General features: G+C 35.6%; 1 protein-coding gene across 7 annotated transcripts in view; it reads left to right on the plus strand.

The window, feature by feature from the left end:
• The window catches only part of pum (pumilio), a 344,999-nt gene that overhangs the window by 65,567 nt on the left and 258,162 nt on the right, over window positions 1–21,270 (plus strand). The window contains exon 1 of one of the 7 annotated variants that reach the window (XM_081769611.1): window positions 1,135–1,379. The exons of the other annotated variants lie outside the window; for them this stretch is intronic. Coding sequence (XP_081625737.1) covers window positions 1,347–1,379 — 33 coding nt within the window. The 5' untranslated portion in view covers window positions 1,135–1,346. Of the gene's footprint in view, window positions 1–1,134; window positions 1,380–21,270 lie in introns of those variants that run through there. 7 annotated transcript variants of the gene reach the window in all.

Below are 21,270 nucleotides of genomic sequence, written 5' to 3' on the forward strand. Positions count from 1 at the left end.
TAAACTACAGAACAATATTTATAATGTTAGGCTATTAAAAATCCACTATTGATGTTTCATAGTATTACTTAAAGTTAATCTTCGGAACTTAAATGGACCCTTTTTGACTTTCCCCGCGTGCTTTGCTGGCCTGTTATTTATTTATTTATTTTTTAATTATACGCTACTGTAGTGAGATGTGAAATGAGCATGGGGAGATGCTAAGTTAAACAGAGATTAGAGAGTGGGAGGATCAAATCGGATCAGATTCAGTAGTTCTGGCTTAAGAGTACTTGGTATTTTTTGAAGAAGAAAATCCAGTCAAAATATTTGCCGAGAAAATTCGAATAGTAAGTACTTAATTTTTCACGGAACTGTAGTTTTATTTCAGTTGTGGACACTTCATTTCTGGCTATCATACGACTTGCCTATTGTACGTGTAAGGTTGAAAGTTGTTAAAATTGACAAACGATTACCAAAATAGTATACTGGAAGTTCTACTTTTTTTGGGGGGGGGGGACTATGGTTCTAGTAGTACAGGTACTGTCCGAATATTAAAGAGCCTGTTTCCGGGAGCATTCTGATACATAATCTGAGCTGAAGCGAAATACACATTTTGTAATGTACATTCTCAGTTTTTGTCTAATTAGCCAAGGAATTGTGTATCAAGCTGATGACCTTTTAATTACAAAACTGCAAGGCCTGCTCCACCAAATTTCATTGAGCATATTCCTATTATCTGTTGTAATAGGTTATTTATCAAATCTTATCTCTCGGATGTTAAAATAGATCTTGTGAAGGCATTGTATAAGCTGAACCATAAATCTTGATTGTTTCATTATTTCCCAGATTTTTCACGAGATTGTAATCAATAGTAGAACGATTAGTTTTCACAATGTCTTTAATTCGGTTGATGCTTTTTAATGTGATACGTCTGTTTTTGAGGTAACTTGCAGGTTTTGAGATGTAAGTTTTCTTGATCCGCACAATTGTTTCGTTCTGCTCTACACCTCCTGTACTGTACTGTATTGTATTGTATGATTTCCCGTCGGGGTAAATGTGCGTTCAGTGTCCGAGTGTTAACCTGTGCGCAGGCGCAGATGCTGACAGGCGTGAGTCACGTTTTTCCCGCCACATGTCTGACGCAGCCAGCTTCCCCTAGCAGTGGGAATGGATGTCTCCCGGCCTGTGTTTCTTTGTCTTGCCAGTGGAGATTGTTGCGTGTGGGGAAAGATGGTGTGAAACGGATATATTCAGTGTTGCGCTCGCCTTTTTTTTACAATATTATTTTTTTGTTATGTTTTTAGTGCTTCACATTGTTGTACAGGAGAAATTGTGTGTAGTGAAGAATTGTGTGTATCTTACGGATGCTCATCATGAAGGACATAGGACCAGACATGGTAAGCCGACGACCTGTGAAAAGTCGTGAAAAAATCGATGAATAGCAACAAGTTGGTTGGAAACGCTTGCATGTATTCCGCCATATTTACTGTATGTTTTATAGTGCTTTCTTAATTCTAACCGATTTATCAATGAAAATTCTGTTTATGTTTTGTTTCAATTAGAGATAATAGTCTAGCACTCCACTGAACGCGAGAGCTATCTTTGTACGTGTCAGATGCATCCCGTGTTCCGTTGCATCCTGATAGAGCCGCTAGGTGGATAAAGCTTCCCGCAGTACTCGTAAGCTTGGGTAAATGTCAATGCTATCATTACGGAAGTTATATAGAAATGGTTACTTTCTTCGCTCCTTATTGCACATTGAACTAGTTCGATATAATACTTAATACAAACTTGAGAGAATTATGGTACGTTTAGAGAATATATAAAAAAAAATATAGGAGAATAACCAAAATTGTAATTAAAAAAAGTTTCTGTATATTTCTTTGTATTTATTATTGTATATGATTATTTAATATACTCTACAAAGGACAATGTGGATTAAGAAATGCTTTCGTTTCAGTAGAAAAGTATATTGTAAACGAAGATCGTAAATAATAATTAGGGGGCAATGTCATTGTCAGTACTCAAGCTTATTCAAGCGTATATATGCATCAATCATTCACTGTACATAAAGAATAGTCTAATACGCATGGTTAGTTACATGCTATATTCAATTAAATAAATAAAATAAGTAATGGTGACACTGTTTACTATTTTCAGGTTTTATTGAGGAGCCTTTAAAAAGTTATTAAGTGAAATTTATATATTAATAAATTTGCTCTTGTCTGTACCTCAGTCAGTATAAAACGCTCTTAGGGTTGAGATCCATTTAAGTATAGCGAAACATCTGTAGTATAAGGGGCAGGTATGGATTAGGGACTGCCGGTGGTGAGCAAATGCCCTCTGTTTACAGTGTAAAATAATCTTTGTTTATAACTTTCAATAGCAGTTAGGTTCATTACGAAATTATATATTTTTCTAATGTTAGGGAATATACAGAGCAGATCTTAAAGTAAATATCAGTTGAGAGAAAATTTAAGTGAAAAGATCAAATGATACAATTTTAAGTTCATCATTTGTACTTAAAACAATTTGATACAAGATAACTTGACAGATTAATCAGTATTAATTGTAGATTGATCATATTAACGTAAGAATATGCTTGTATTGATTTTAGATATATGAAAAATACTTATAATGATAATATATTCTTGTATATATTTTTCCATATTTATGGGAGATAATTATTGTATTCCAAATTGTTTTGATTCTTTAACAGCTGTTAACCTCGTTATGCTATATTTTGATCAGGAAGGTTTTATTTTTTTTATATATATATATTTTTTTTTCAGAAAAAAATACTGCAGTCTTTCTGTGAAATGTGGTTTGCAAAATTTAGAGATACCGTTTAGTTACAAAGCAGGGTTGGCTGGTTTAAACCAGGGTGGTTTAAGCCAGCTGTTTTTTTTTTTAATATTTAAACAAAAAAAAAAAAAAAAAAAACGAAAAATGTTCGTCCAAGTGTAAGTGTTCGTAAAATCGTAATGAACACACATTTGTGGGTTATCACGTTTCACTCCCGTATATTATTCGTATTATATTCAGAGCTAAATTCCCCATTCATTACTCAAAAAGATTATACTACAAAAGCAACTTTTTTTATATAAGTTCATGAATGTTTCTTTTGAAAGTTCTTTTTATAGTTTGTTATTGTTGTTATGCAATTGCAATCAAAGGAAAATTCTAAATATTGTTTCGTTTTAATAATGTTTATTGTTGATAAAATACATAGAAATGCCGTTCTTTTTTTTTGGGGGGGGGGGGGTCCATACAAACCCCGCGAGAGACATTTATGGAAATCAGAAGTATCTTTGGTATCTATTTATTTGTAAATGGGTCAGAGCCAAAGTGGACTCAATTAATTCGTACGTTTATTCACTTTAAATTGGACTAACTTAGTTCTTCTGTACTTGCAGTATTTTGAAATTGTCCATATATAATTCTGTATAATGGTTTCACTTGTGCAACTGTTTATCTTTTTGTCCTTCTTAAATGATTCTTGACAATTATATTAACAAGTAGACCTATGTAAAGATCAGTACAACGTATTTTTATCAGGAGTCCTTCCTGAGTGCGTCGGCAGACGTATCGTATTTGTGGCCAATAGACTGAAATAGTGATGTCGTCATTTCCTTCTCGTTACCATGGTAATCGCCATGTTTTTTTTTCTAAACAAATACATGAATCGAAAGGAATACTGTTAAGTCTGCTGTTAATAATCACAGACTGTTAATTAGACAATTGTGTAATATTTTGAAGAAATAGTACAGATTAAGAATATGGGGTCACTATTTAGAAAATTTACGAGTGAAATTCAGTAATTCATGAAGTAACATCTAAGGAATCTTCTACAGAGACCACATTTCTACGTAACATGATAAAATAGAAATTGCATTAGACACGCTAGCGTCATTACTACGTAATCCATAATGAACAAAAGCAATTATACGCAATGTAGAAACTAAGGTAGAGACTGACAGGATGTCGGCACAATGAAACTAGAACAAAATACGATTTGTCTACAAGGAAAAATCACTTTCTACTTTGAAAATAATGTTAATTATATTGGCGCATTCAGATTTCTTACTCCCACAATTTAAAATATGAGTACATAGTTACAGTGGCTACAAAATAAATAATCGAAACAAAACAGGACACTAGGCTTGTAGCCATATGCGTGCTGAGAATTTTCAGTCTGGACCGATTTTTGATCGGTTAAGTTTTAAATACTAATTCTGTAGCCCTACACACATGGAATGTAATGTATGATACTGATGGTACTGTACTAAATAAAGATTTTCCAGAATTATTTGAGCTTAATATCCGATAATAAACAAGTTAAGTATTTTGACACTTAATGTAACTTCCAAATGTATAGATAAATACACAAAATCTACGGTATCAAAGGAAACATTTCACTTTCAACGCTTGCCATATTTTATTATATTATTTACCAAATTGCTTGCTTTTCCTATCTTTTCGTAGTTTCATTCACTGGAAATCTTTTTTACATTACAAGTTTTCCTTTTCATCTAATGTTTGGAAACAAGAAGTTAATACGACACTGTTTTCGCTATGTACTTAGGTTCTTAGACCATGTTGTTTTGAAAATAAAACCGCGATCACCATGGCAACGAGAAGGATGTGACGTCACACTATTTCAGTCGATTAGTCCCGGTTTCGAATTCATGTGGAGGACAATTTCTCTCGGATGTAAGCCGAGAAGCGGTTTGGATTCCGCTTTAAGCTTATATGACCCCGTCCAGCATAACCTGGTTGTTGTATAATAACACCAAGGCGAAACAAACTTATTTCTGCTCATATGTGATATAAATACATAGAGCAAATTATTTAAAAAAACAACAAAAAAAATGGTTTAAACAAAAAAGTTTAAACCAAAAAACTTTGTATTCAATAAAAACCACGGTTTGTGCCAACCCTGTTACAAAGTATGTAGTCTTGTGCCAATCTGACAGTTCTGATACTCTTCTAATGGATACCTAGGTTTATTTATCAGTAAATTATTTTTTATCAATAACTTATGGATTAAATGGACCAGTGTGTGTGTAATTTTATATGATGTAGAAAAGGTACCATTCTGGGGCAGCAGAAAACTACAGATTGGTTCATTCGTTCAGAGATACATAGCATGGGATTTTTGGGGCAACTGTATAATTAATTAAATAATATCTGACCGAAACACACTTGTTAATACTAATCTGTGTTATATTATCTGCTTGATGAAGGGAATGATATATGTTAAAAAGTGAGGGGGACGACTAGAACAACCAATGCTTCCATGCCCCAACTAAATTTCCGTCAAAAGTGTGAACTAAATGGGAAGCTACTTGAGTTAGCGGGTTAGTTTCTACCTCTACCAGTATAATTATATTCTTCCACGCTGGACAGTTACTTGCTACATATTTAAAAGTTTCAATATAGAGAATGTCGGGGTCCCTTTACGTTTATTGTATAGTTCCGTGTCTTTGTTTAATTTTACTTTCCAATTCCCAGTTCTACATTGTAGTATTATTTTACATTTTTCATTGCAACTTTGTTTCTTTGCTGGACTATCTTCATGATACTATAACTTTACTTGCGAACTTCAAAGTATTCCCACAACTAGTTTGTTCCTGTATCTACTTTCATTCACTTGTTCTTCCTTTCTTTACTTCTTCGATGTAAGTACTTCAGCTTTCTTCTATTTCCTTTTTTTTTTTTTACATAAAATTTTAGTCCCCTAGCCAGAGACATCCCTGATAATAATACTGCTTACTTTAGTCAGATTTTACCTTTAAGTTGCATGTAGTACCAAAGCGAGAGTGAGCAGTATACATGTATAATAATGTTGAAAAATAAATTTCTGTTTTTAACGCAAAGGCTGGGTGTCCAATATACAATGCAACCCGGAGTTTGGGATAGCAGAACTTTTGAACCTGAAGCGACCTAAATAATGCTTATACCAAAATGAAGTTTTGTTCATGCATATATTTTTAAACTAGGAGGCAACGATTGAAGTACACTGGAAACCACACAGTGTTGCCTAATGTAACCGAAGGTGATTTTTTTTTTATTTTTATTATTTTTTTTTTTTTTTTTGCGAAACACGTATATTGACTCATAACTCAGACATGTGGATGTTCTGTCGTTAATTTTCAGTTTAGTTAGAGTAGCTTGGACACTATGGAGCAGAAAAAAGAATTTTCCATCGATAACCAACCGGATGAGGCCTCTGTAAGTGGGATCTAGAGAAATCGTAGTTTTCATAAATTAACACCTTTTTGGCAACACTGCTGATGTTTCAGTGATCTAAAGATGTGTTAAGAATCTGTCTATATTATGCAATTCCTGAAACTGATATATATAACGGATGATACTTCAGGTTTTAATGGAAGAACTAGCCGAACTTGCGCTCTCGATAAAGCGCGTCATTCACATATAAGCATGAATCTTCTTGTCAGTCCTCGTACATTGGTACATGTCCCTTTATAACATAAGTGAAGGATGTCTAGATAAAAATCGGCAAGGAATATCATAAAGGGGAGATCTTTTTCAGTATATGTCAGGGTAGGCTCAAATCTTGCGAACTTCCTGTTGGAGTTTCTGATTCATGTATGATCAGTGTTTTTCTTCTTGCGTGCGGTATGTAATAAGCAAATAAATTACACACACAATTAATTATGGCAATGATATATGATGTTCATTGGATAAAACAATAAAGATTCATCCTAGACTGGGGAAATGGTTATGCTTCGTTTTTCATTATCATTTAACCATGAAACAAACGCCTGTATACAAATATGTGGTGTTGGAATGTATAACTCGTAGGATATGCTGTTTAAAATTCCAACTAGCTGAACCTGTGCTCTCTATGCAGCGCATCGTTTATATATGAGCATGAACCTCCTTGTCATTCCTCACAACATCTGTACTGTCCCTTTACAGAGAAATGAAGAAACGTCTTGATGAAAATCGGCAAGGGATACCATAAAGGGGAGGGTTTTTCAATTATTTTTTTTTTCAATATCGCACCGTTTGCAAGATTTAAGCCTACTTCCGGTTGGAATTTTTAATTTATGTATGGTCAGTGTTTTCTCTCTTATATGCACGCGGTATGTAATAAGAAAATACATTATGTACACGCTTAATACGTCGGTGATATATGGTGTTCATTGGGCAGAATACTCCAAACAATAAAGATCCATCACTAGACTGGGGAAATGACTCTGCTTAGATTTTCGTTATAATTTGGCCATAAAAGTCTGAGAAATGTTAGAACCCCTATATACAATTACGTAGTGTTGGAATGTATAACTCGTAAGATAAAGATAGGAGGCTTCTTTTTAAAATTTCAGCACTTCCCAGTGTTCCCCTAAAGATGTAACAAAGAAATAACGGCCATGTTTTCTTTAAATATTCAGTTAGAATTGGACAATCGATCAGTGAAAACGGCATCTTTGTAGAGCTTGTGGTTTCGGAGATATCAAAAGAATTGGCCACAAACATATATACCGTGTTATCCAAAAATGAACTAATCGCCAAAATTTGAAAATCCTCGTAATGCTTAGTTCCTGATACCCGCACTAGAATGTTTTTCACATTCAAAATGAGTAGAAAACTAACATCTCTCTCTTTAAAATAATAATAATAATAATAATTACTGCTACATTAATGTCGGACATCAACCTTTGTTCGTAATTTTCTTAAAAGTATGAAAGTTGCGCTTAGTTCGTTTTCGCATAACACAGCACATATAAACCTAGCATTTTAATTAAAATCTCAATACTTCCACTGCATCCCAAAAAATATAATAAAGAAATAACTTTATTTTTTTTAATATTCAATTAGAACTGAATAATTACACAAAATTCGCAATCGATTAGTAAAAAAGACAGATCTTTCTAGAGCTTATAGTTTCCGAGATATCATTGTCAAAAGAATTGGCCATAAACCTAGCATTTTAATTTATAGATTAATTAAATCCCACGAAATAAACTGCTTTATCTAAACTTTTCTGTTGCTATTCATACAAAACACACTTTCAAAAGTAAATATAGAGACCAGCTATGCAGGCACGTAGCCAAGGGGTGGGTCCGGGGGGTCCGGATCCCCCCCTTCGGGACCGAAATAAAAAAATAAGGAGGGATGAAACAAAAAGAAACAAGAAATAGGAAGAATCAGCGTTGAAAATAAAGATAAAAATAAAGCTAAAAATAAAAATAATTTTTTATCATTGCTTCCCTGTAGTATCAAACATGTTATTTTAAAAACAATTTTCTACTGCTCCTTTAACTTGTCATTTGGAACAGACAGTAGTTGACGGAAAAATAAAACAAAAAAGTTGTGTGGAAAGCAAGTCCTGTTAACATTTGATTCAACAGAGAAAGGAACGCAGATATTATAAATATTTTACAAGACATTATTGGATAGTACTTTTTTTTTTTTTTTTTTAATAGTTGAGGTCATGATGAAAGGAAAATTGTTACATTTGGATGAACAGAAGAAGGAACGTAGTTATTGTAAAATTAAAAAAAAAAAATTAAATATTCTTTTATTCGAGATTTCTTCATAGTTTGTTACTAAAATAATTACTAACATGCATGGGCGCCGATCCTGGGGGGCCGAGGGAGCCCGGCCCCCCAAAGGTCATGTGGGCCCCTTTGTTATATTTATGAATATACAATATATTGGCATAATTTGAATGCAGTTTGTCTTAAAATCCTCATATATGCCTTCTGTATCTGAATGGACCCCCCAAATTTACAGGGAAATCGGCGCCCTTGCTAACATGTCCTAATTTTAAAATCTTAACATACCAATATATGTTGCTAGTAAAATAGTTTAAATTGATCAAGCCCCTGGTGTCATAACCACAATATTTCATATCAAACTCCCCCCCCCCATCACGAAATCCTGACTAAACGAACCAATATATGTTACCAGTAAAATAGTTTAGAATAATCGAACTCTGGTGTGATAACCACAGTATTTCATGTCTCGGACCCCCCCTATTACGAAATCCTGGCTACGTGCCTGAGCTATGTATAGCTATAAGTTTCCCAATTTTTTCCCCTCATCCTTCTTGATTGACTTTCTGAAAATTGTCTTTACAATATGGGTCTGTCAAACTTTTTTTTTTTTTTTGATGATTTGTTTGCTTTTATCGCTATAATTACTAGTTGACAAAAAATACTGCAAAATATAATTTTTTTATTGACATTTTGAAAAGAGCTTCTTCGTAATGCGTATGACGTAAAAGTAACTATAAAGGTAATCAAGAAAGTTCTGTGTCGTTTTTTCACTCACCACTTTCGAACATCGATATGCCACCTAAGACGTATCTGGAAGATCAGAAATAGTCCCCCTCAGCATCGACGACCTTCTACAACGTCCTAGAAGGCCATGGATTCCATCGTGGTAGAACTTGGTGGGCCATGAAGCGAAGAAGGTATCAAGTACTTTTTGCACCTCTACTAAGGATTTGAACTGGCGTCCTCTAAGATGATTGTCCAATGAATGGAATCAGTAATAATTGGACGGTGCAGTGTCCGAGGAGTATGGCGGATGCAGGAGTATTTCCCATCCCTGGTCATCCTAGCCACTTGTCCTGTAACAGGAGGACCCCTTTGCGATTCAGAAGTGCTGGCTCCAGAGTTTTGATTTTTTGTTGAACACGGCTCAACTGCTGACTACACAGTTGCATTGATGCTCTGACGAGCTGGTAGCAGTTCATGATGCCACGAGCAGTCCACGAAACACACAGGACGACCTTCTGGTGCAGTGCTGGTTTCGGCTGTTTGAAACCGGTTAATGGGATGCTAACCAATGATGATAACGCCGTGGAGCTTCGTACAGAACCCGCTTCTCATCACATGTCAACACCCTGTCCAGAAATGGGTCTTTCCTCAGATGAGACAGCAAAGAAACACAGCCAGTTCCTCACATGTCTGGCCACTGTTCGCCTCAGTTGCTTCCTAAACATCTTCATTTTGTACATGTGTTGGTCTTCCGGCTCATGGTGCGTCTTTAAGTGTTTCGTCACCGTCCTTAACCTTAGAACTCATGTTCAAAAAATTTTACACTTTTACATTGATGTCTAGTAGACCCCATCCGGTTATCTCAGTGGAAGTAGTTATAATGGCATGTTTCGATCACTACAACATAAGGGCATTATCTGCTATTAGTACTAATGATATTTTGACATATCTACACTCACTTTGACAACAAAAATGTTCGGAATTTTTATTGTAAGATGTACAGGATTCACGTATTTCATTTGGTTCCGAATTAGTAACATTGTACCAGTTTTTCCCTTTTTCATGAAACTATGCTTGTCCCTTCAAGATTTGTGCAATAGAAAATTTCATCAAACATCTTGTGTAATAAAATACTCCCATGCGTCCTGTAGTTTTTTTTTAAGGCCGCGTGCTGGTCCGTTTGTGTTTGAAGCACATTGTATTGACGAGTCTGAGTAATAGGTTTGGGAGTAGAAAATTATGCTGTACCGTCTCTTCCGTTTAAAATACGTGATGCATCGGCTTCTGAATCCGAAGATAAGTTTCGTTGCCATTAGAAAATTCGATTTCACTTGGAACTATTTCTTACGTATCACATATCCTTTGCGTTTTCCAAGTATTCTTTTGCATCCCTCTCCTCATGACTATCTTAAGGACTTTCCTCAGAAGATAAGACTCCTTCTGCAAGCCACTGTGACAAAACTTTTCTGAAGTTACTAGTTTGTGGACTTCAGTGTTCCTTTTTCTTGAACTTACTTTTACTGGGTAGTGGGCATATTTTGAAACTATACCAAATTACACTCACACGTAATAATGTAACACCAACTTGCCACGAAGTAGAGCACTTCCTCTATCCTATTGAAATTATGAATAAAGAAGGTTTATTATTAGGATGAAGGTTCAAAAATACGTTCGTAATCTCGGCAACTTACAGCAAAAGGGCTACACAGAGAAAATGACAAAACAGGTATAATGAGTTCTCTTTACGGTCAAGTAGATAGATGAGTTTTCATTTGATGGAATATTGTGATCTGAAATGAAGTTAATTCAGCAATGCAATTTATGAAATACCTTTAAAAACTCTCTATGACAAAATGCATTTATCTAACAACGTTCATATAGAATTACAAATAAAGAATTATTTCTTGTTGTGGTCTGAGAGACCCTAGGTATGGAAACTTGGAGTACTGATACCAAATAACAGAAATCTCGGAAATTGTTGTTTACACAAGATTAAAATTACGTAAGATAGAGAAACGAAGATTTGATGCTAACTTATAATACCACAAGGCATTTTAATTATCTCTGGGATCTGTCAGACCCCACAAGTTAAACTTGTTAGACCAGCGCTGCACTGTCGACTTAGTGCACACTCAGCAAAAGTCTGGTATAACTTTGCCCCGCTGCAGCGGCGTTTGACCCTAGTTTGAACTCGTACAGCATACATGCCCTTATGCATCTCTGTGGAGGTCCCATGTTCACTCTGTCCTTACTTACGGTCATGGTGTGACTGAATCGCCACAACCAGGTAGTATGTTGGATTTTACCAACAACAATATTCACATGTCCTCCATCCACATTCAGCTCATAGTGTGACGGCTAATTGAACATAGACCTCCACAAAAAATGACAGAACTTTCTTGGTTATCTTTATAGTATTTTAAAGTAGTAGAATGGAACTAATTCATCTGTGAACAGCTGTGGTGTTAAGGAATTGTAATACTGAAATAGAAAGTAAATAGTATTTTATAATTGCATTTTTGACGTAATAGCAACAATTATTCGTCTGCTAGAAAATAAAGCAGGTAACTCATACTGAACTAACAGTAAGCAAATAATGTTTCATAGACGTGGAAAGCCATAGATTTTAACTTCCGTCTACATGTCACTGCACCGAGTAACGGTGGAAGAACGAGAAAGTGATAGGAAGATCGAAATTTGAAAATATATCGTATGTTCCCTTCAAGTCTAATTTCAATTACTGTAAGCGAAGTACGGTGAATTGTGAAATAATTGTAACATCAAATTAAGGGCCATAGTTTTGTTTTTGTTTTCATTACTTAAAGTTATCCGTTCGTACACTACCGCAGCTCCTCGGTCGTATAAATTAAAATGACGACAGTTCAGCACGACAGGCAATCAGTGGTGTGGTATGCTGAGACAAGATTTGATTTCAGATTTCCTTCTTCTGAAGTTACGTCAAGGATCGTGGGTTTACGACTTGAATGAATAACATCCCAGAGTTACGAACCCGAATCCATGATACCTCGTAACTCTGGGATGTTATTCATTCGAGTCGTAAACACACGATCCTTGACGTAACCTCAGAAGAAGGAAATCTGAAATCAAATCTTGTCTCAGCATATCACATCACAACAGTTCATACCTTGTTTTTTTTCTTTTTTTTAAAGGGTAGAACATACATTCTAAGGGTACTACTCGCTTGTCCGTATTATACACCAGAAATAGGAAAACCGGTAAAAATCTGGATATTTTTCGGAAAAAAAAAATTACGCCCCTCTGGCCCGAGTCTGGGTTCACGTAGGGATCTGAATTTTTTTAAAACGTTATGTACAACCGTGTCCAAAATGATTATCGCATATCTATAATTGTCGTCTTGTATGAATATAATTTGATAATGATTTTGCAGGGTACTTTCAATACTGGTACTATGTGTACAATCGGGAAATTTATATTTGTGGTAAATTTCATAGGAAAAGAATTATAAATACGAAAATTAGAAGGAGTAAAACAAAATGTTGCTAAATGGACAAGGAAGTTTTTTTTTTCGTTTTATTGTTCTTATTTACTGCTCTTTTGATACGAAATTTGTCACATACATGTCTTTGCCGATTATACACCTACTAACATTATGAGAAATACCGGGCGAATTCGTTACAAAATTATATTTCTACAACTATAGACACGCGACAATAATTCTGGACATGAGTGTACATAATACGTGTGCAAAATTTTAGTCTTGTATCTTGAAAACTAAGGTCGAGAGAAATTTTTGTGTACTGCATCAATCATTACTATTTGACCTGGAGTTATGGTTCAAACGCCATTTTCTTAAATATAACGAGCCCTTTCCAGCGGTATCACTCACATGTCCGAATCATACACCTGAATCGGAAAAATCGAAACCCGGGATTTTTCTGAAAATCACCCTCTCGGAGCATTTGCGCCCCTCGGGCCTGGGTCCGGTTTCACGTAAGGATCTCAAAAAAAAAAAAAAAAAAAAAAATCGGGAAATACCCAAAGGTACTCACAATCCATTACAAACTTTGTCTGATACTACTTAAAACTGAAGGCGTGAAATTTTTGAAATTTGCCTCAAAAAAGAAAATTTGCCATGCCCCTCCGCCCCCACTTGGCGCCGGTAAGTTGACCATCTGGTTCCATAATGTATCTGGAATGTTCTTTGATCCATTCTTGACTTGACCAATGAAAAGAAGAAAAAAAATGGCTTAGATCCGTGTTATACAACCTAAATAAGCGGTCAAAGACGATGCTACGCCATGGTAACTAAAGTTACTGAAAAGCATAAAAGGGTTAAAGTGGAATCTGGAGTGCCGTAATGCGTTCAAATGTTAATTCTCTCCCGGGAGGGAAGGCAATGCAATATGGTATCTATTCGAATTAATTAGTGGTATACATGTTATGATAATTGTAATTGATCTATTTGCCACTTATTTCAGTATGCTACATTCATCTTCAATTTCATCTCAAAATGTAAAGATAAATCCAATGTAATTTAGTTACAGTTTTTTGTTGGTTTTTTTTCCTTCTCAGATCGTGAAAATCGTTAGTAACTCATTTAACTCCCATTACGAACTCTGACTGTCTCTTAGACGTCTGCACGAACCGGAATTTTTTGCCCGGGCCCAACCCGTGAATTTATAATATGAAGTCAAACCCGTGTCCGAAATATGTTTTAGCATTTAGGCCTAAGTCCGGCTCGAGCTCGTGTGATAATCAGATTAGGCCGAATTACAGAAACTTGATAATTAACGCAAAATTGTATTTTATTTACATTAGTTAGAGGTTTAATTTTGCAATTATGCTTTAAAAGTTCTCCAGTAAGAACAGCCCAATAACTATCGTACAGTATATTTGCAAAGTTACACCAGAAAAGGCCCGAGAAATATGGTTGTGTATTTGAAAATTTACGACCCGAGCCCGGCCCGGGCTCGGAGTGATATGTATTTTGTAGGCCGGGGTCCGAGCAGACCTGTACCGTCTCTCTAGATGACCAATTTTGATAAATTTTTGGTGATCACCGTAGTAAGGTCTCACTGCGTATAAATTGAATTCTGCACACAATTTATAATAGCTAATCTAACGTTGCTTGAAGCCTGTTACGGTTTTGTGTTCTTAGCCTTTTTAAGATTTATGGTACCTTCTGTTACCATGGCGTAGTATTGTCTTTGCTTATTTAGGGTCTATAACAGGTATTTAAGCAGTTTTCTTTCTTTTTTTTAATATATTGGTCAAGTCAAGGATGGACCAAAGATAACCCTAGATGCATTTTGTACCGGATGGTCAATTTGGCGGCGCCAAGTGGGGTCGGAGGAGTGTGTCTTTTTTCTGATGGCAAATTTAAAAAATTGTTCACTCCTTTAGTTTTCAAGATATCAGATTGAAAGTTTGCATACGGATTGGGTGCACCTTTGAGTATTACTTAATTATTTTTGAGATCCCTACGTGAACCCGGGACCGAGCCCGAGGGGGTGATTTTTTCAGAAAATAATCCGGGTTTTCCCGATTTTTCCGGTTTAGGTGTATGATTCCTACATGTGAGTAGTACCGTTGGAAAGTGCTCGTTATACTGAAGAAAATGGCGTTTGAACTATGTCTCCAGGTCAGATAGTAATGACGCGTAAATTTATATATATATATATATATATATATATATATAAAATAATAAATTGGTCACCTTCAGACTTCCAGTAATTTCTCACGACCTTAGTTTCCAAGATACAAACAAGATTGAAATTTTGCATACGTATTGTGTACATAACTACGTATTTAAAAAAAAGAAGTCAGATCCCTACGTAAATCCAGGTCTAGGGCACAGGGGTGCAAAAAATTTTTTTTTTTTTTTTTTTCGAAAAAATTCCCGTTTCTGGTGTATAATACGGACAGGCGAGTGGTACCTTTGAAAAGTATGCTCTATCGTGAAAGAAGCGGGATATGAAACATGATCCTACGATAAATAGTAAGGAAACAGTAATTGTTAGAGTAAAAGTCTAAAATATTCCCAAAAAAGTAGAACTCCTGAAAGGGTTAAGACCTACTGATAATCGTCGGTGTTAGGGAAGCACACGATTGTATTGACTATGGATTCTGAGTTTGGAGTAAGGTGCATATAGATGATATTGGGATATTGTCATGAGTGATGTATTTTATCCTGCTAATTGTGTACTGTTCACTGAGACAACATTTTCAGTATTTTTGCAGTTGCGTTAATGGCAGTGAAAGTGCTGCATCTTTTTCGTCTTCCATTCATGCCTGAAAACATTGTTTTTGTACTTACTGATCATTCCTTCCTATTCTTTTACGATGTTTCAGTTTATTTTTTAACATTCGTAGTATAATTAACGTTCTTATCGATTAACGTGTATATAAGAAGCTGAAATCTGATTGTCTTATTGTCTACATGCATTAAAATTTAATACTTCGATTCTCCACGAATAAACAGATAATACCAATCAGGGTTTGATTGAATTTGCACAAGTTAGAAGTTAATGGGTTGTTTTGTTTCTGCAACGATTAACGTGAAGTTCCTTAACTCAGAAAATCAGTTGTAATTATACAGAAAGAAGTAATCCACTCGCCTCTGATACGAGAAATCTCTGGTTCGATCCCAGGAAGAGAATTTGTGAATGACCAAGAATTCTCCAATTTCATCATACATCCTTTTTCCACCAGTTCTTTCATCGTTCACTTTTATTACTTGTCTCTCATGAATAATGATGAGACACTAAAGCTTTCATTTTTGTACGTTCTTTGTGAGGGAGCATGTTGTGGGTGTGTCAAAGACTGTAAGTGTGTTTACATGCGTGGTACAACCGTGTCGAAGATGATAGCATATAGAACTCATAACAGGACATCATCAGATAAGAGAATAGTGGACAGAAACCAAGCCTAGGAAAAAGGGTTCTTTAAAATGAGGAAGTGTCTCACATGAACCATAGAGACTAGGCAGAACTCAAAACCAGCATTTGGATGGATCGACCTATTTCTATGATCACAGTGTGGCGAGATCTACATAAACGAAACATGGGCAATTTGGATGCAGAAGCCGCGGTGAATGTAGTTGAGTACTTTCCTCTGGATCGTGGGATCCCTAGTTCTATCCCATCTTCCGCGAAATAGGCTTTGTGGTGGACACATGGTGTTCTCTCGTTTCCGCCAACTTTCATCATCCTGTCATTACAATCTTCCTTAGACTCGATGGATAATCATTGGAATCAACAAAAGAAAACAATAGAAAAAGAAAAAAACGGCTGCACTTTCAAAACCCACTGCCTCCAGCCTGGTGGCGCGAAGTATATATGGATGGCAGAAACATAGATAATTTACCACCAACAATTGGAAGTGAATGATATATTACCATAATAAAAATTCTTGGTTTTCATAGCGGGACAGGTTAGGCACTTGTAAACTTCAGACTCTTCACTTTCTACCGTTAAACATGGCAGCGGCTTTGGCATGGTGTTTCGTGGCTTCTGTTATTACTCTCAAAGAACAAATTACTGTTAGAAGGTATGTGAGCAGTTTAGGTAACGTACTTGCATCTTGTACACGTAGATCTGTTCAAAGGCACCATGAATTAGTGCTGTCAAAATTAATCGAATATCCAGTATTCGTAGTTTGCTATTATTCGGATGTTCATTTTCAATATTCGAATAATTATTCGTTACCTGAATGATTGTTCCGAAATATCTTGTATATTCCAAGAATGAATTACTCGAAGTTTAATAGCACTACTTTGAATACCAGGATGAACTTAACATTTGTTGTCAGTTTTAGAGCAAAATATCCGGCGCATATTTAATCATCGCTGATCAACTGACTGCTGTACTATGTGAAGAATGGTCGACTATTTCTCGGGAAAGTAATAACCATTTACATACATCAATTTCGCCATGAATGAAAGCTGTACCATAAGCTTTTCCAGCGTCGTTTGGTGAAGATATCAGTATAATTTTGATAACCATCCAACCGTATAGAAAATATTTTTGGGTGAACAGAACAAACGTATTGCTATTTTAGAGCGATGGAATTCTGAGTACTTGACGCGTATACAGCGGAGAACACCACATATTATCTTGTGAAATAGAAAGAAAAACGCAGTTGCTTTATTTACGACTTCTGTATAAATATAAAAATAACTTTCACTACACATGGGAAACAAATAGTATAGATCTGTGCAAAGTTTCACAATCTAATGGTTCTTTTCCTTGCTGTTTGATTTTTGTATGTTTCTTTTGGTTTTATAGTTGCCAGGAAAGGCTGACAATTCACAGAATTACAAAATTGAAAAAAAAAAAAAATATGTGAATGTTTCTGTATAATTCATTTACTTAACGTTTAACTAGGAATCATTGATACTGAATAACAATATTTTGAGAGTAGACAGTTACTCATTATATGTGTTTCTTCATAAAACTTCACCGTGTATTCTTTTTATGGATTGAAAACGTACGTATGTGTGGTGACATTATCCTATTGTAGAATGTGCTGATAAAGTGGAAATGAGAAATCCTCACGGAATTTGAAGATTTTTTAACGTTTTTATTGTTTTTGGTAATTATTTTTTCATTAAATATGTAAGTCTCCTACGTTATTGCAAGTTCTCGTATTTATCAGTAGTTAAAAGTAGTCAGCACGAATGTGATTGTAACTGTATCTTCAAAACTGAATGGTTTTTAGACTTGTATATTTATTAAATAATAATAAATAAAGTTTTAATGCTGTTAATTATACCCTGGCCGGTGAACGATGATTTCTGACAGCTTTGCATAAGGCCATGGCGAGCGAGCAGAAGACAGCAGGTCAACCAACCTTAGGTTCACAACCTGTCGCGTTTCCATGGTAACCACCGCACATTGCCAAACTTTCACTCACCCCTTCTCGCCCTCAACGAGAAAGCAGATGATTCTCCTCTTGCGCGCATGGCAACACTGCACTCCTCAGTTGTCCTCGCGAGCTGAGCTGTCAGAAATCATCGTTCGCTGGCCAGGGTATAGTTAGCAAAATTATGATCGATGACTAATCATGTCTTTAAGTAATCATATCCCAGATAATGAGTTGAGTTGATTTGGAGTTTAACGCCCGTTTAAGCAGCGAGGCTATATGAGATGGGACCTACTGATTAACATGGAATCCGAACCACGTGAGCTCCCGCCGGGAATTGAACCCGGGTCTCCCATGCCAAAGGCGCGAACGCTTTGCTACGAAGGAGCTCAACCCAAATAATGAGGCAGTGCCTAAAATAACTATAATGTACATACTGGGAAACGTTGATTGCACCTGGTTCTCCCCCAATTTCTTTAAAGTAAACCTCACCGTTTTTAAATATTGAACAACCGATAATCCCTCTTATTATTTATCGCTACTACCAGGTAGTGATCAGGGTCAGTCAGCTGCTCTAAACGACCGAAATAGTTTGTGCTAGACTGTCATCTTCAATCTACTAAAACGTTATAACTTTCATTACTTATTTTTCCATCTGGTGAGGTGCAGATGTATTTATGAACTCGCGATGTGGGAATTTTATACTCTTCACGATAACGTTTCTGAATGTTACAAAGTTCGCGAGTCTAATGCCATTGTCATTACTTCCCTTACGCAAATTTTCGTTCCCTATAATCGGTTTAAAATATCCTCTCGTCCTACTTCGCATTGAAATCTAACAGAATTTTCATATGGTATTGCAGGAGTTGCTCATGTATCAATTATATTTTTTCGTAAGATCTGTGTTGTATATCGTCATTTTTATTTTCTGTTGAACCATGTAAATTTAGAACAATAATATCACACCACCGACCCTTAAGAATAATAAAAGAATGTCTAAAAAAAGTTTAATTGCTGATATTATTTGTCAACGAGAAACCCTGTTCCTAGTTGATTTCTATTTTCTTCCCTCGAATGAGTGTTCTCATCGAACTTTCTATATTTCTCCTATCCTACTAGATCCATCATATATTTTTCTAACTTAGTTGTTACAGATTTTCACATATCTGCCCTATAAAGATTTCTTCTATTCCATGTTCCAAATCTCTTGTCCATTTTCCTTTGAGGTTGTGCCAAGTTATCAATCCTGGTCCGAGGCTTCTGTGGATGTTTCTGAAGAAGTAAAATTTTTTACAGAATGAAGTTGTTAGCCTTACATCGAACTCCCGAGCTGGAGGACCACCCTTTGTCCGCCATTGCTTATTCAATATATTCGCATCTAACCACTGTATCTAGAGACCTTTTCGATCCGCAAGTTGACGACGCGCCATGCTGTGGTGACAGGAACCTCCATTACATGGACTCAAAGTGAAGACAAATGTGAACTGACGCTGGTGTGATTCCACTAGTTCGGTAATGTGTGGTTCAGTTGAAAGGAATTGGTTTCATTTGGGATCCCTTGTTATTCTCTACATAACCTTACACACATATAACTGTAAGCGATAAGTAACTATAAATAATCAAAAAGCCTATTACAAATTAAAGTACTTAAAGGATCGTTGGCAGGAAGCTTTGATAAGGGGCAGGGGTTGTGATGTGAAATAGGTTCAAAATGCCTGCTTATTCGCATCGGGGCCACTGGTCAATAGCCCCTTCACCGATACCATTAAATTATAATGCTTTATTTTAACCAAACTTGGCAAAGAAATAGATCTTACTTGCAAAGTACGCATGTAAAGTATATTCCTGTTTGGACCTTTGGTTTCCGAAGTATGAGACATCAAAATCGGGGTTTAGATTTGTCAGATTGTCGCAGAATATTTCAGTAATTGTAGAATTTCACAACTTCGTTATATGGAGTGGTGACAAAAAGGGAACAGATATTGTTGAGAGTCAAACGGAAAACATTTTGGGTACCAAACATTCTAACACTTTGGAGACGTCTGAATACTGACAAAACTAACTGAATTAAAACCTCCAATTTCTCGGGAGTATGGTCCACCAAAATGTAAGTGGAAGATAGTTCAGTTACCTCCTGTTGCTGTAGTGTGTACTTATAATAATTTTGCTAAAATCGGTGAAGAAATATTTTTTCCGCAGTAACAAAACGTACAAGTTCCTGATGGCTTACCTACTTAAAAGTTATTTTTATGACTTGGCTTATCTTATTGTTAGTATAGAAGGTCATGTAATTTTGAGCATACTAAGGTTTATTTTGTGTAATAAACTTCAACAATTTACCTGATAATGTAGTACGTTTCTTAGTAGGTGTAAAGTAGCAGTATGGCAGATGTTAATTTCTAACAGTTTTCGACGTTTTTTTAATAACTAAAATTTGCAGAATTTCGAAATAAAGACGCCATTAACAGTTCTGACGTCACAGTTGGCGCATTAAATATGCCTGAGTCGTAAATACCTTTGATGTTTTCTCTAAGACTGCATATTTCTTTAAGTTTCGTTTTCCTTTTCGTTTTACGATTAGTTTTTTTTTTTTTTTTTTTTTTAATAGAAATGAATGTCAACAGTGTGTTAGCTAAGCTACGCTTAGTAGTTTTGATTTGTGTTGTGCATACAGTAATGGGTCTTTGAATTTGAGTAGATGAAAATTAATTTTGCAAACTAAATCTTCAAATCAAAATGAAAAATATAGTAATGCGTTAAACTATTCCTTTTCAAAAATTCATATATCTCAATTACTTTGCATTGTAAATTATTTGTCTCAAACTCTTAGATACAACTGGCTGGTTCCAGTGAATAACCGGCTAAGTCGACTTTTTTTCGAAACTTGAGATTTTACATGTATAAACTTCTTTTGGTGAGTTCTGCATTGTGTAGAAGCGGCTTAGCGAATTCATAAAATTGAGGAAGTTACAGCACATCGTAACCAGTTATGTCAAAATTAACCAGGTAACAGCTATAAAATTTACCTTTAAATTGCTCTCATGTAAAATTTACTTTTCCCGACCTAGCCGGTTATTCACTGGAAGCAGTTAACTAGCAGCACCTAGTAAATATTAGAAATAAATACGATTCATTTGTTTTTATGAGATATGAGTAACACTTTCAGTGCCAAAATACTGTTTGTGAG

This window comes from Thermobia domestica, chromosome 8, assembly GCF_964235325.1.
Source record: "Thermobia domestica chromosome 8, izTheDome1.hap1.1, whole genome shotgun sequence".
In the NCBI taxonomy this organism is placed as follows: domain Eukaryota; kingdom Metazoa; phylum Arthropoda; class Insecta; order Zygentoma; family Lepismatidae; genus Thermobia; species Thermobia domestica.